The sequence below is a fragment of the Chrysemys picta genome, chromosome 13, assembly GCF_011386835.1.
Source record: "Chrysemys picta bellii isolate R12L10 chromosome 13, ASM1138683v2, whole genome shotgun sequence".
Classification (NCBI taxonomy): domain Eukaryota; kingdom Metazoa; phylum Chordata; order Testudines; family Emydidae; genus Chrysemys; species Chrysemys picta.
The window spans coordinates 29,826,503-29,840,376 of record NC_088803.1 but is presented as its reverse complement, the minus strand read 5'-3'; the positions used below and the strand labels follow the sequence as shown (position 1 = coordinate 29,840,376).

General features: G+C 52.2%; 1 protein-coding gene across 1 annotated transcript in view; it reads right to left on the bottom strand.

The window, feature by feature from the left end:
* Nucleotides 1-2,127: 2,127 nt before the first annotated feature.
* Nucleotides 2,128-13,874, bottom strand: part of MYL9 (myosin light chain 9) — a 24,912-nt gene continuing 13,165 nt past the window's right edge. Inside the window, exons 2-4 of the mRNA XM_005295377.4 lie at nucleotides 10,208-10,414; nucleotides 5,261-5,422; nucleotides 2,128-4,281 (exon numbers count right to left, since the gene is read on the bottom strand). Coding sequence (XP_005295434.1) covers nucleotides 4,109-4,281; nucleotides 5,261-5,422; nucleotides 10,208-10,391 — 519 coding nt within the window. The 5' untranslated portion in view covers nucleotides 10,392-10,414 and the 3' untranslated portion in view covers nucleotides 2,128-4,108. The remainder of the gene's footprint in view (nucleotides 4,282-5,260; nucleotides 5,423-10,207; nucleotides 10,415-13,874) is intronic.

Genomic DNA, 13,874 nt, shown 5'->3' with positions numbered 1-13,874 from the left:
TGACTATAGACAAGGCCTGAGTTTCTGCACATGCTCACACACAGAGATACCTGTGGGGAAGGGCCTCTCAGAAGAAAACCCTTTCTGCCTCTCCCCCACACCTGGTCCCATGAGTCAGCAATCAGTCCCAGGGAGCTACATTGTCCTGCAGGGTCCTTTGATGAGCAGGTCAAAAGAAGGAGCACTTGTTCAAGGGAATGCCTGTGCCTTTCAGTTGATGCCCATGGGAATTGTCCTGGGCAGGTACTTCTGTGCTTGGGCTAATCCAAATGCCGGCATCTCATGGCACTGCAGGCTGGGTAACATGTCCTTCTGCACTCCAGTGTCTGCCCAGATGCAGTGCTGAAACCTCCAGCGGGTCTCTGGCTAATCTCATGTGGAACAACTGTGCTTTGTTAAAAGGAGGACACCCCAGGAGCTTCCCCAGGAATGTAAGGTGAACTTTGTTTTTAAAGTTGTAGGTCCGTCCCTTAGACCCTGTCTGCACAATTGCAGCTGGGCCAGGAGACCAATTTACAACATTGTTGTCTCCTGGGTTGGCAACCATATGACTTCATTTTGTGGGACCCAAAGCTTTGGACACGTTGAAGGCTTCAGCATGCTGCAGAGATGCTGTTAAAACAGAGCTGGGGTTTCTCTACACTTCAAGTCTCTGGGGCCCCAAAGTGGTGATGTGTAGTGTGGAGGGGGACTTAAGCCCCGATCTTGCAAGGGCATTAACATGTGAGTTGTCCCAGGAAGTTAATGGGACTCGTCATGTGTATAAGTCCTTGCAGGTCCAGGGTCTTAATTGCTGAAAGGAAGAGAGCTGTAGTTATTTTAACAGGAGTTACTGATGTCACCTGATTCTTGTCTTCTTACAGCTTGAGCTCACATGAGAGGTGCAAAAGAACATTTGCCTGCTAAACACTTGCAGCTCCCATCCCTTCAGGATACCCATCCACAATTTGCAGCAGAGGTCCAGAGGAGGCCAAATCTAGAGTTCAATGCCCACAAGCTGTGATCTGGCATCTCAAGGCAGCTGCGTTTAGTGAGTTTTTCATGTGGATTCTATCATCACTGTTGTTAGATTATTCCCTTTGAGCCCTGTGCTTCATCATGCCCCAGAAAATAACCTCCCTATTGTTTGCAAGAACAGTTAGGGTGTATTCTCTGTTACTATGGGGAACTGTCATGCAAGAGGAGACAGAATGCATCTTCTCCCTATAGGGCAAACAGTCAGGGCTATCTACATTCACATATCTGGCATGCATCCAGTGCTTACTTTGTGCCAGAACTTGCCAGGGCTGAGCTGCGGCACTTCTAGGCCTGGCAGTTCATAGCCCCAGGACCTCTTGGCTTGCTGCATGAGTTATGAATGTGAAAAAATTGCTCTTTCATTACAAATTAAGCACTGCATGCATGCATCCATCCAGGCTGAAACATTGGTGCCTATCACCTTAGCATCCAGCTTACAGACCATTGTTAGACATTAACAATGCGTTTGCTATTGCAAATATTCTAGCAGGTCTGAAACCGTGGACACTGAAATGGCGATTAAGATGGAGACATCTAATTGGCTGGGTGACAGGTGTAGCACTTAGGAACCCTCATAGCTGTAGAGATGGGTCTGTGTCTCACAGCTAGTTTTCAGCCCTCTTAGGTGACTCTTGATTTAAATGGACAAACTGGCAGCTTTTCAAATCAGCTCCCTGTGTTTAAAAACAGCCTCTCCTCTGCAACGTGCTGTGTGTTGTAAAGGGAGCGACCAACTTCATCAGTTGATAAGGGCGGACCAAGAAGCTTAAGCTGCAGGAGCAAAAATGTGGGGTAAATGTTCAGAAGACGTTCACAACTAGCGTATAGATGCAACTCTGCCACAGAACCCGCTGCCATGAGGGGAGGTGAAGTTGACATTGCTGGAGTAATTCATGGGCAGACCCCTCTCTCCGGGATAGCACAGGATTGAGGCCACCAACGGGGGCACAGCACTGGGAGGACACAGTGGATAACCCAGCAGAGAGGGCTCTTCCAACCCGGCTGATGCTACAGATGACTGCTTAGGACAAGTTAATCAAAGACAGAAATCTACCACATGCAGTAAAACAAGAAGGCGACCTGGTAAATAAGGTAACTGTGCACATGCACTCATTGGTATTATATCCTTTATATTTTATAGGTAATTTCAATTTTCTGAATCCTTAAATCACAGATTCTAAAGCCACAAAAATACAATTATTCAGATAGAAAACTTTTTTTTTTTTTTTTTTAAAGAGGGGGCAGTTGTATATTCCTTTCCTTGTCACTGTTCTTAGGGTCTGGATTTGTACTGGATAATAACTGCTGGAAAATGAATGGAGATGGTCTATTTGGGTTTATAATCCCCTGCATGTTACCCTGGGAATCAGGCTGGATCATATCAGAGGGTATGTGTGTAAGGAGAGGGGGGTAATAAAAGCATGTGTGTCAGGGTGAAAAATAGCTGTCTAGTGGAATGCAGGAGGTTTTCTACTCTACGTACCCAGCATGGCACAGTTGGTGAGGTGTATTCTGGGGAGGTCCCACCTGCCTCTCAAGCTCTGGATATTGGCTGAGATGGGAGGCAGGACCTGGGATTGGATGGATCAAGGCTCATATCCATTCTGGCAAATCCCATGTTCTGCTGTCTCTTCAGTCCAAGTGTAGTGCGCACATTGGGAACTACCATTCGTTCATTCCAGTGGGTGACGGACCCATACTGGTGACAGGAGCGGTGACTGGCTTAATGTGGGGAAGGGCTCTTGCCTTATGGACTGCGACACTGGGAAAGTCAGCCCTGAAACGGCAGGCTAACCGCTGGGCAGAGCCGTAACTAGGGATTTTTGCACCTGAGGCAAGAGACAGGGGTGGCACGTCCAGCTCTTGGGCGGCGGGTCCCTCTCGGAGGGAAGGACCTGCCGCCGAATTTCCGCTGAAGAGCCGGACGTGCCGCCCCTCTCCCTTGCCAACAACCGGCGGTAATTTGGCGGCGGGTCCTTCAGTCCCTCTCGGAGGGAAGGACTTACCAGCGAAGGAGAGACTTTCTGCGCCCCTCACCTTTTGCGCCTGAGGCAAGTGCCTCACTCACCTCGCCCTCGTTACGGCACTGCAGCTGGGGATTATGGGTAAACATTGTCATCAAGGTAAAATGCAGAGCAGGATTTTATTGCCCCTCATTGAGAGGGGCCAATTAGGCACACAAATGTTAGTCCCCAGCAGAATGATTTGACCACCCTTGGCTGGTGTGATTGCAAAATCTGTGCATGGCAAAGCCACCCCCAGGAATGCCTTGTGTGCACGCTCCATCTACCATGCAACAGCTCACCACCACCACCCGGTAGAGGGACCCCTCCCCCACCCCCTCCCGGTCCACCCCACTGCAAGGATCTGTGCCGGACAGGCTGGGGCGTGGCAGGGAAAATACACAGGGGTCCGTGTGCTCTGCTATTCTCAGGTGAAAGGTGCTATTTAAGTGCAAATTGTTATGAGTGCAGAATGGGGTGGGGCAGGCGGGGCCAGGGCAAGGAGGGATTCCCAGTGGGTTAGAAGAACAGAACTTTTAGCTCCAGTATGAGCCTGTTCTGAAATAGAGGGAGAGGGTCGGAGTGGTGTCGCTGGGAAGAGATTCAATGGCCAGGGGCTAAGCAGCAACCTCAACAGGCCCCCTCAGGAGTTTACACTCTGAGTGGCCATGGATCATACACCCATTGCCAGATGCTACAGCACTGGTGAGTTGAGCCCATGGTAACTATTCTGCTTTCCTCTGGTCACCTCCTCCATACAGCACTCGAATTCAGGAGGTCAGATCTTTGTGGGAACGGGAGCCACCTGGACTGACCTGCAGCGAACAAGATCGACGGAGGCTAGGAATGGTTGACATGCTCGAAGGGCTGAGGGACGGGAGCATGAAGATTCATCTTCTCCTGGGAGGGGCATTTGTGTGGGGGCCAGCTCGTCCCTAATGCAGAGCAGGGTTAAGGCCTCACGTCATGTGCTTTAAGGCATTTTCCATGGGGTTGGCCTGCTGGGACTCTGGGCCAGAGGCAGCACGCGTGCTCAGGGAGGAGGGGCATGGCAGGTGTACAGAAGGTGGGACGGGCGCCTCTCGTCTCTAGTCATCTTTGTCTTTGGCTCCATGCTTGAGAATGCGGGTGAACTCCACGTAGTTGAAGTTGCCTTTCTTGTCGATGGGGGCCTCTCGGTACATCTCGTCCACCTCCTCGTCCGTGAACCTGTCCCCCATGGTGGTGAGCAGCTCGCGCAAATGGTCTTCATGAATAAAACCTGCAAGGGAGCAACGAATGGCAGGGAAGAGGAAAGATAAAGGAGGTGGAGTTAATGTAGCTGGAGTGCCCGAGCGAATAGAGCCGGGGAACAGAACTCTGTACTGGTTCCTGGGAAGCACTGGCCTGGGAAAGCCCAGGATGACCCAGCAGTGAGGAACGGGGTGTTTCTAAAGAGTCTGGTCCAAGGATTTGGCTCCACGGTGTAGCGATTACAGGGACCCAGGACACTGGGCTGCAAACGGTAACAATGGCACCCCAATGGGACGAGAGCTGCTGCAAACAGGTGGCCAGAGATTCAAATCTGAGCTCTTTAGGAACAGGATGGCCTCTTCCCAGTCAGGGCAGTGTGAAAAGCGACCCTGGAGGCCACAGAGAGTGGGATCGTGCCCGCGCTCGGGATTCACACTGCTGGGGGATTCATGAGGGGTGGAAAGGGGAGATCGTGGGTTTCAGAAGGAGCTCAATGGAGCAGCATCCCCTCCAGGAAGGGTATCCCCCCAGCAGACAGCATTTTCTGAGTTAGTGGTTCTGTGGTACCTGCAGCCTGGACAGTGCCCCTCAATCGCAGCTCTCAGGATCCCCCATTATTCCCCTCCCAGGTGGCACTGAACAAAGGCCGCATCATGCCTTTGCTCTGCAGACACACCAAGGGAGGACAAGGATGCTGGGTTCCACTCTGTGAGCTTGCCAGGCTTTTGAACTAGGGTGAAAGGCTCCTCCTTTGGGCTGGGCATTGGATGGGCCCCAGATAACTGGCTTAGGCCCAAATTCTCAATGGTACATAGGAGCTTTTCTCCCTGGGTTAAAGGCAGCCCCCATGGCTAGCTCCACACACCCCTGCCTGGAAGTCAGGCACTGGGGAAGCAGAGCTCTGTCTCACTACGGCAGCAATGCTGCCCACTCTACTGGCTGGCTCAGCTCAGCATCCCTGGCTGGCGTGGCTGACAGCGCAGCCAGCCTGGCCTCCGTTACCATACCTGTCGCGTCCTCGTCGAAGCAGGCAAAGGCATTGCGGATGACATCTTCTGGATCGGTGCCGTTCAGCTTCTCTCCGAACATGGTGAGGAACATAGTGAAGTTGATGGGACCCGGTGCCTCGCTCATCATGCCCTCCAGGTACTCATCAGTGGGGTTCTTCCCTGCCATATGGAACCAGCGCAAGGTGAGCCGCTGCACTCCTATACTTGCGCACCTGAGGGGCTCTGAGTGCTTGAAACACGACTAAAGCCTCATGACACATGGGCATGATTGTTCCCCATTTTACAGGTGGGGAAACTGAGGCACAGAAGCGACTAGTCCAAGATCACCCAGCAAGTCAGTGACAGAGCCAGGAATAGAACCCAGGAGTCCTGATTCCCAGGTCCCTGTTCCAATCGCTAGATTAGACCCAAACCCAAGGCAAGCGCATGGCTCAGGGACACCAAAATTGCTCTTTGGGAGGCAGAAATGAGACCCGCAGCCCAGCTGTTCAATGGTCAGAAACGTCAGAGTGGAGGGGCCAGGATCTCGCTGGATCTTTCTGTGTATTCAGACAATCTGGGACCTTAAGCAGCTGGCCCTCAGGCTGCATTTCGGGTGCATCTTGAGGATCCCCAGTCTGTATCTTCTCCGCCCCCCTGTTCTAAACCCCATGTGTCCTAACTGGACTATATGATAAAAGCAACAGATAAGGGCTTCAAAAGCACCAAAATCCCATCTTCCAAAGCGACTGAGGCACTTAGCAGCTTGGGTCTCACTGGAAGTCAATGGCCCAGATCCTCAAAGGTACCCAGCTCCCTAATACCCTTGAGGATCCGGGCCTTAGATCCTTTTGAAAATGTTACTCTATGGGTTCGGACGCTTGTCTGCCCATCTAGTTGAGTATCTTGGCCAGCCGAGTAATGCAAAGAAGTGCTCGTGATATTGATCTTCACTTTTAAATGAGAACAGGAGTACTTGTGGCACCTTAGAGACTAACAAATTTATTTGAGCATAAGCTTTCGTGGGCTACAGCCCACTTCTTCGGATGTGGGATGTAGCCCACGAAAGCTTATGCTCAAATAAATGTGTTAGTCGCTAAGGTGCCACAAGTACTCCTGTTCTTTTTGCGGATACAGACTAACACGGCTGCTACTCCGAAACTTTTAAATGAGCTCGCTTCGGTCATGTTCACACACCTGTGGCATCCATTTGGCACAATCAGAAAGCTGTGCCGTGCCAGCACGCATGTCCCTGCAGTGCCAGCACGCATGTCCCTGCCGTGCCAGCACTCCGCTTGCTTTCCAGGAGGGTTCGCCCCAGATACGGGACCATAAGGGTCCCGCCAGCCCACTCCAGGAAATGGACCACATGACTGCGGACAACCTGAGGCCTCAGCGCTGGCATTCAAATTCGGAATGACTGGCCTTGGGGGAAGCTAAATTCCTGACACATGTCCCCCCAGGAAGTTTGATTAACCAGCAGAGTGGCGAGAATCCCAATCTGCCCCCGACTGCTGCCCAGAGAGAGGAGCAACCTTGTCTGACAATCTATTCCTCACCCAGACTCCTTCATTCAGCTCTTCCCATTCCATCAGCCTGCGCCAGCCTGCACAGGTCAGTGCCCTCTGGTGGGTGCAGCTGCAAACAGCTCTTTGTGCCCGGCTTCAAAACACACCTTTTCCATTCTGAGCCCAGCCCCTCTTCCCCTCGCTTTTGTGTGCAGTTAGGGGCGAATGGGGGGAGCTCTGCCTCCTGGCTACACTAGGACTTCAGAACAGGTTTGGTAGCCAGGTCAATAATTGACAGATCTCAGGGGGACTGCGGAGGCAGGAAGGAAAGAGGAGCGAGGATGTTGAAAACTACCTGGCCTGCAGCTAAGCAGAAAGAACTTTGGGTGGGGGAGCTTGGCAAACCTTGCAAGTCAAAACGAGCTGGAGCCTTGGGCTCTGCTCCTATCCCCAGAGCGCCTTCTTTGTGCTGGCTGACCTGCTAAACAAGCCAGGGCAGGGCCGGCTGGGAATCTCATTCAGACACGTACACCTTTCCGAAGGCTCCGGAGAGCAGCGTCTCCAAAGAAGACAGTCCCATACCCCTCCTTCCTCTCCAGCTCGGGCTCTTGTGGCTGGGAACTTTAGTGCTCGGGCAGAGCGGAGAAATAATGAGCAATTGGGTACAAACAGTAATAATACTTAGTGCTTAAACAGACCTTTACACCCACTGATCTCAGTGCAGTTTACTAAGGAGGCAGGGAACTCATTGTCCCCTTTCTACAGATGGGGAAACTGAGGTACAAAAGGGAAGAGACTTGCTCAAGATTACACAGCGACTTGATGGCAGAGCTGGGAATAGTAACCCAGGTCTCCCCACCTCGTGTCCTGGAAATACCCACCATTGCGATTTCTCATGGAGTATTGGCATTTCCTTTATTGTTCGCTGAATGCAAGCAATTGGGGGGTGGGAGGGGGGAGGAGTTTTAGCTCTTCCAAAGACCTTCAGCACATGGCACTGCTGTTTTCCTACAGCCTTGTCTACATTAAGTTTTGTCACTTTAATTATAGTTAAAGGGGGGGAAAAAAACCAAACCCAAGTGTGGGTGCAATTATACTGTTATAAAAGTGCTTAGACCAGTATAGCTTCCTACAGCTCAGCAAAGCCGGCATAAAGAGCCTCATACCACTATAACTGCGCCCATGCTAGGGCTTTACTGGCATAAGTGTAGTGGTAAAAACACACGTGCGTGCGCCACCCACCTCTGCCCAACATAGCCATGCCAGTAAAACTTTTCAAGTGTAGACCGGGCCTGAGTCTGCCCACAGACACACAGCTGAGAGGTGGGGCCTGCTCCTTCCACACCAAAGGGCTGCGAACATGGGTCTAACTGGGAAGTATCAGCATTAATTATTTCACTGCTGGCACTTTAAGGAGAAACCTCCAGTTATTACGCTCCCCCCACCCCCTCGTGGTTAGATGGATTTGAAATGATGGTCCATGGGGATGACTGAATGGTTTAGCACAGGGGTTCTCAAATTGGGGGTTGGGATCCCTGAGGGAGTCACGAGGTTATTAGATGGGGGGGGGGGGGGTCGCGAGCTGTCAGCCTCTACCCTGCTTTGCTTCCAGCATTTATAATGGTGTTAAATATATAAAAACGTGTTTTTAATGTACAGTATAAGGGGGGTCACACTCAGAGGCTTGCTATGTGAAAGGGGTCACCAGTACAAAAGTTTGAGAACCACTGGTTTAGCACATATTTGGGAGGGGTGGGGTGGGCCTTAACACGGGACAATGGAAGGGGGAAGACATTCAAGGTCAAAATCCAGTGGGAGGAGGATAGGAAGGAAGCTCTTTGGGGAGCTGTCTGTGCAGCACCTACCACAGTGGGGCCCAACCTGGAAGCCTCTGGATGCTACTGCAGTATAAACGTAACTAATAATCAGTCCTGAGAGGGGAGAGACCCCTGCAGCATGTGATGAGATTTCTAGAGCCATGGCTCTATACCACAGCCCGAATACTTGTAGTTCAGCCTACCTGGCTTCTCCCTTACAGCCCAGAGCCCTGTCTGCCCTGCAGCTTGACCTGTGCTTGCAACAAGCGGGAGTCAGGACCCATAAGGTATTAGCATGGCCAGGGGGCTGCATTTACACACACCTCTTTGGGGCAGGGATGGGAAACCCAAACCACACTTCTGTGCCAATGGGGGCTCTGCTGTGCCCCAGGATATTGCCCCCCCCCACCCCAGGTGCTGCCACTCCACCTCAGAGTTCTTGCAAGGGAAGGTAGGTGATTTGCAGCCCAGACTCCCCTGGAGACCCGCCCCTGTAGGCTTCCCAGGAAATGTTCTGGACTGCTGCGTCTCCCAGGTCATGTTCCCTTCCCCCAACCCCGCCAGTGCTATCTGCTTCAGGAGCTCACTACACCTCCCGCCGCCCCCCTGAGCTGGCCTCAGTCACCAGTGACCCCTCTGGGCTATGACCAGGGAGCCGACATAGTCAGGGCAGATCCTAAACTGTGCTATAAACAGTCGGGCCTCTGGTCCCTGGAATCCCAAGTGGCTGGAGTGAGGCAGGGAGCAGCGCTTTGAGTGACATCCCGTCCAGCCCAGCTGGTGGAAGAGGGAGGGAGAGATCACGAGTGCTGGACAAGCACTACCAAAGGGGTGGATAAAAAGTTTTGTCTGGCCATGGGGGACAGCACCCTGGGGTGGCCTCAAATAGATTTCAATAGCTAGGTGCCAATCCAGAACTCATCACATTTCTCTGCATAGATGGGACTGTGATAGGGATTGGGCTGGAGTGTTTTCCCACCCCTACTCTTGTGTCTCTCTCCCTGGAGAGCGTGATGGTGCTGGAAGTGGAGCAGCAGAACAAAAGGGTTCACCTACATAACCCACAACTAACAGGTAGCTGTCACCCCCAGTGGCCAGCATGTGTATAGCAGTTTGATTCTGCTTTGTGAGCTCAAGGAGTAAAGGCTCCTGGCTTTCAGACCCAGAAGTCCTGTGTTTGATTCCCAAAGACACACCAACCCAGGGACAGTTATACATCTACCGGGAAGTATTTTGCACCAACATAGCTGTACCAGTACCGATTCCTTGTGCAGACACACTGCTGCAGTGTAAAAGGTGACGCCCACTGCGGCAAGTCACTTTTTTCACCAGTGTAACTCACCTACACTAGGGGTTTGCACTGGTGGAGCAGTGTCAGTGATGCTTCACAGGTGCAAAGAGTTCCTGGGATAGATAAGCCCCAGCCTTTATTCAACTCTGCTTCCAGTTTCCCTGAGGGGATAGTTTATTTAAATAGGAGGGTGAGGCAGAAGAGAGATCTGAAGAGGTCAGAGACCTTCAACCTAGAGTAATTGTCAAATACCTATAGGAGGGAAGGGCTGCTCCCAGTTCCCCAAGCACAGTCCCTGTGGCCTATCAGCAGACCAGTGTAGGCACCCTGTTGGATTGGCACTTGTTACCTAGAGACGCCAGCATGTCATGCAGATCCTCCTTGTCGATGAAGCCATCGCGGTTCTGGTCAATCATGTTGAAAGCCTCCTTGAACTCTTGGATTTGCGACTGGTCAAACATGGCAAAGACATTGGAAGTGGCACGTTGGGGGCGCTTCTTGGTGGTTTTGGCCTTGGCTCTCTTGCTGGACATCTTGGCAGCTGGTGATCTACCTCCTGAGTGAGACAGGGAAAGCAGAAAGGAGACTGACTGACCATGGGAACAGACAGACTCAACAGGAATGGAATGGAGCAATCTATCTGAGTGATTGCAGCAGGGACAGGGCAAGGAGACAGGCCATGTGGGTTCTGTTCCTGATTTGTCTGCTGGCCATGCAACCAGACCAGTCATTTAACTTCCCTGCCCACTCAGCTTCCCCAGCTGTAAAATGGGGATAATCATATTTCACTAACTTTCATCACACAAGGAGGGGGATGATTTAATTAATTAGCTGGTAAAGCATTCTGTGCTCCTTGCAAAGCGATAACGATTGTAGGGAAGGCTAGGGGTGACTACTCCCTTAGATTCAGTTTTGCTGCAGTTGGTGCATGGATGCAAGAGCAAACACCTGTTTCCCCCCTCTTCCCCCTTTGAGAAGACCCTGAATTCTGACACTGACCCCAGCAGGTAAAACAGTCCTATGTGAATTTCAGCAGATCATGCCCCTTGTGTTGCAATACGGGGTCCCCCCTGCCCCTGACCATCCGTCTCCTTATAGCTTTGGGGTGGGGTGGGGCTGAAGCTGTTTTCTGTGGTTACATGGGGGCATGGTATGGAAGAGGGTGAGACCCACTGTTCTTGTATGCGGCGGGGAAGTTTAGTTATTGTGGTGTATTGGAAATTGTTAAGATGACAAGACATCACTTTAAATTGTAAAGGGTTTCCTCTGGTCCTGCTTGCAGCCTAGGGGTCTCTGAGGGAAGCCATGTGATGATCTGGGTTTCCTGGTGCAGTCTGCAGAGAGTCAGCATGGAGGTGAGTGGTGGCTCTCTGCTTTGTCTCACTCTGTTTGTGGTTCTTGTGCATTAGGATTCTAAATTCTAAGAAATGAGGTTGTGCTATGATGCAACCTTCCGACAAGAGTATTTATGATTTTTTTCTCTGTGTGTGCCGTGAACGGAACAGCCATGACCTGATGTGAAGTTGCTACAGGGTAGCGAATTGGAAGTAAGTTTTCCCCTGGTTGCACCAGCACCAGTCCTAGCCATGGTGGCAGCGCAGCTTCCGGTAGGCTCCACGGTGGTCTGAGCTTGCTCTGAGCAGGGTTAATGGTTAAAGCACCCTGAGGAGTCTAGGCCCTACAGCTGCTGAGGCACAGGCGGAGCTGCTCCTCTGCCTGCATCTACACTGGCCTTTTTCTAGACCTTTTCCAGAGTCAGATCTTACACGGACCCACCCACGCTCCCGCCATATCTGTAAGACGTGAAAAATGTGAGAAGAGAAAAATACTCCAGGAACCAAGCTAGCAGCCTTCTTGGCCTAGATCTGCCCCTGCAGCAGCTTCTTGTGTGCACTCACCGGGGCACGAGCTGGACCCACTGGTCTCAGGCTCCAAACTGTCCTTTGGGGCCTTTCTCTTTAGCCCAGTCTGCAGAGAGCTGCATCCAGCAGCTCCACCATGGGGACCCGCCTCCCCTGCTAGAGCTGCTTGCTAGGGGCTGTGAGGGTCCTGGATCAAGTCTCAAGTGCCATGGTGCTTATGCGACAAATCCCCCTGCGCCCCTCCAGGGAGGGACTCCTCGCTGGGGGCACTTGGAGCCAGATTTTGTTCCTCTTGCTGCTGGTGTAAATCCACCCCCAGAGTGTATGTGCCTAAAAGCAGAATTTGGCCCGTCCTTAACCAGAAGAGCCCTGTGCAATAGACAAGCATCTCTCAAGATACTGGGGAGAGGGGGCTCTGTGGTCAGAGGGGGCCCAGCAGGTGGCATGCTGCATAGCTGCCCGTTACTGACCCCCGTCCCCTGAGCCCAAGGGCAACCCCTCAGGCCAGGCAGAGTGTCCCCATCTTTAGGATCCTTGCATGGAAGGGGTTATAGATGTGCAAAAAGTTCCCCTTATCAGGGAAAGAGCCCAGCCACCCTCCCCTCCATCACAAAGCCCTGCAGTGATCTGCTTGCCTTGTACACTTTAAACACACAAAGAAAGGCTCACAAACAAGACATGGGCTCTGGGCTGCCTTCCCAGTGCCGGCCCTGTTAGGAACAAGCAGGAAGTTGGTTATCTGCTCCTTGCAGATTCCTAGCATTCCACTCCCCTCCCCCTGCCCTCTTTGTTTCACCAGAGAGCGGCTTGCAGAGCTGAGCTCACCCCCGCAGCAGCAGCTTGTGACCTAGAGCTAGGGGGTACCAGCACACTGAGCGGAGCTAAGGATTGAGCTGTAATCTGGGGGGGCTCTGACTTACACTCAGGATGGCCTAATGAGCACATCCAGCAGCCCCGTGCAGGACAGCAGCAGCTCCTCTTGCATTGGTGGGCTCTGTCAGGGCAGGGAGAGGGTTAACAGTTACAGATCTCAGAGCACCTGGCCCTAAGCTCACCCACGCTGCCCCCATCCCCTCCCCTGGCAAGGCCATGGGAGCTCAGCTCAGAGAGCAGCCTCTATTTCTCCCAGCTCCTAAGCAGGGTGTGGCATTGCAGAAAGGCCTGGCTCCCCCATACAAGCCTCTCTGCTGAGCATTTGCCATGGGGGCTGCTGATATCATCATGCCAGGCCTGCTTTCTAAACCCCAGCAGGTCTCCTAGCAACTGCCCTGGCTGCCCATTGGCTGGGGATTGCCCCTAGCCACGTGCCTGCCCATCATTCCTGCACTGGTCACCTGACTCTCTATCCAGTTACTGTATCAGCTGGGTGTGAACTAGGGTGACCAGATAGCACGTGTGAAAAATCGGGACGGGGGTGGGGGGGTAATAGGAGCCTATATAAGAAAATCCCCAAATATCGGGACTGTCCCTATAAAATCGGGACATCTGGTCACCCTAGTGTGAACAGGGCCCTATCCCCAGATCTTGAATAGGTGAACTGTCCACAGCCTGCTACATAGTTGAATATTTTTTCCCTATGGCCTGGTTGCGGCTTTTCCTCTGATCATCTGCTTAGGGATTTAATTGTTCTGGTAACTTCCAATCACATCACCTGCTTAGTATGCGCTACTGGTACAATACATCTTGCTGCTGGATGGACTCCCCACCTACCCGGTCCATTTCACCTGCTCAGTTACCGCCTGAGAGCTCAATTAAAGGTGCCATCAGCCCACCCTAATTGACTGATTCCCACATGGCTGCACCTTACCTGCCAACTGAGGGATTCAAGTCATCTTTGCCCCTTTTCACCAGGCTCCTGCACATGGGAGGTAGGACAGGTGTCACCTGCACTTCCAGGGAAAATTCCCTCATTCAGGGGGCCTATTGCATTATCTCCACAGAAAGCTGTGGGTGGGTGCAGGAATCCTGGCCAGGGAACACCTGCACCTCATAGTGGCCGTTGTAACAGGAGTGGGAGTTACTGTAGCTGCCAAATGAACTCACACAGGCAATGATAAAAGCCACAAACACCCTATTATCTGTGGGCGAGCACTTTTCACAAAGCAACCACTCCATAAACCTATCAGTCCTCCTCCTCAAGGGAAACCTGCACAG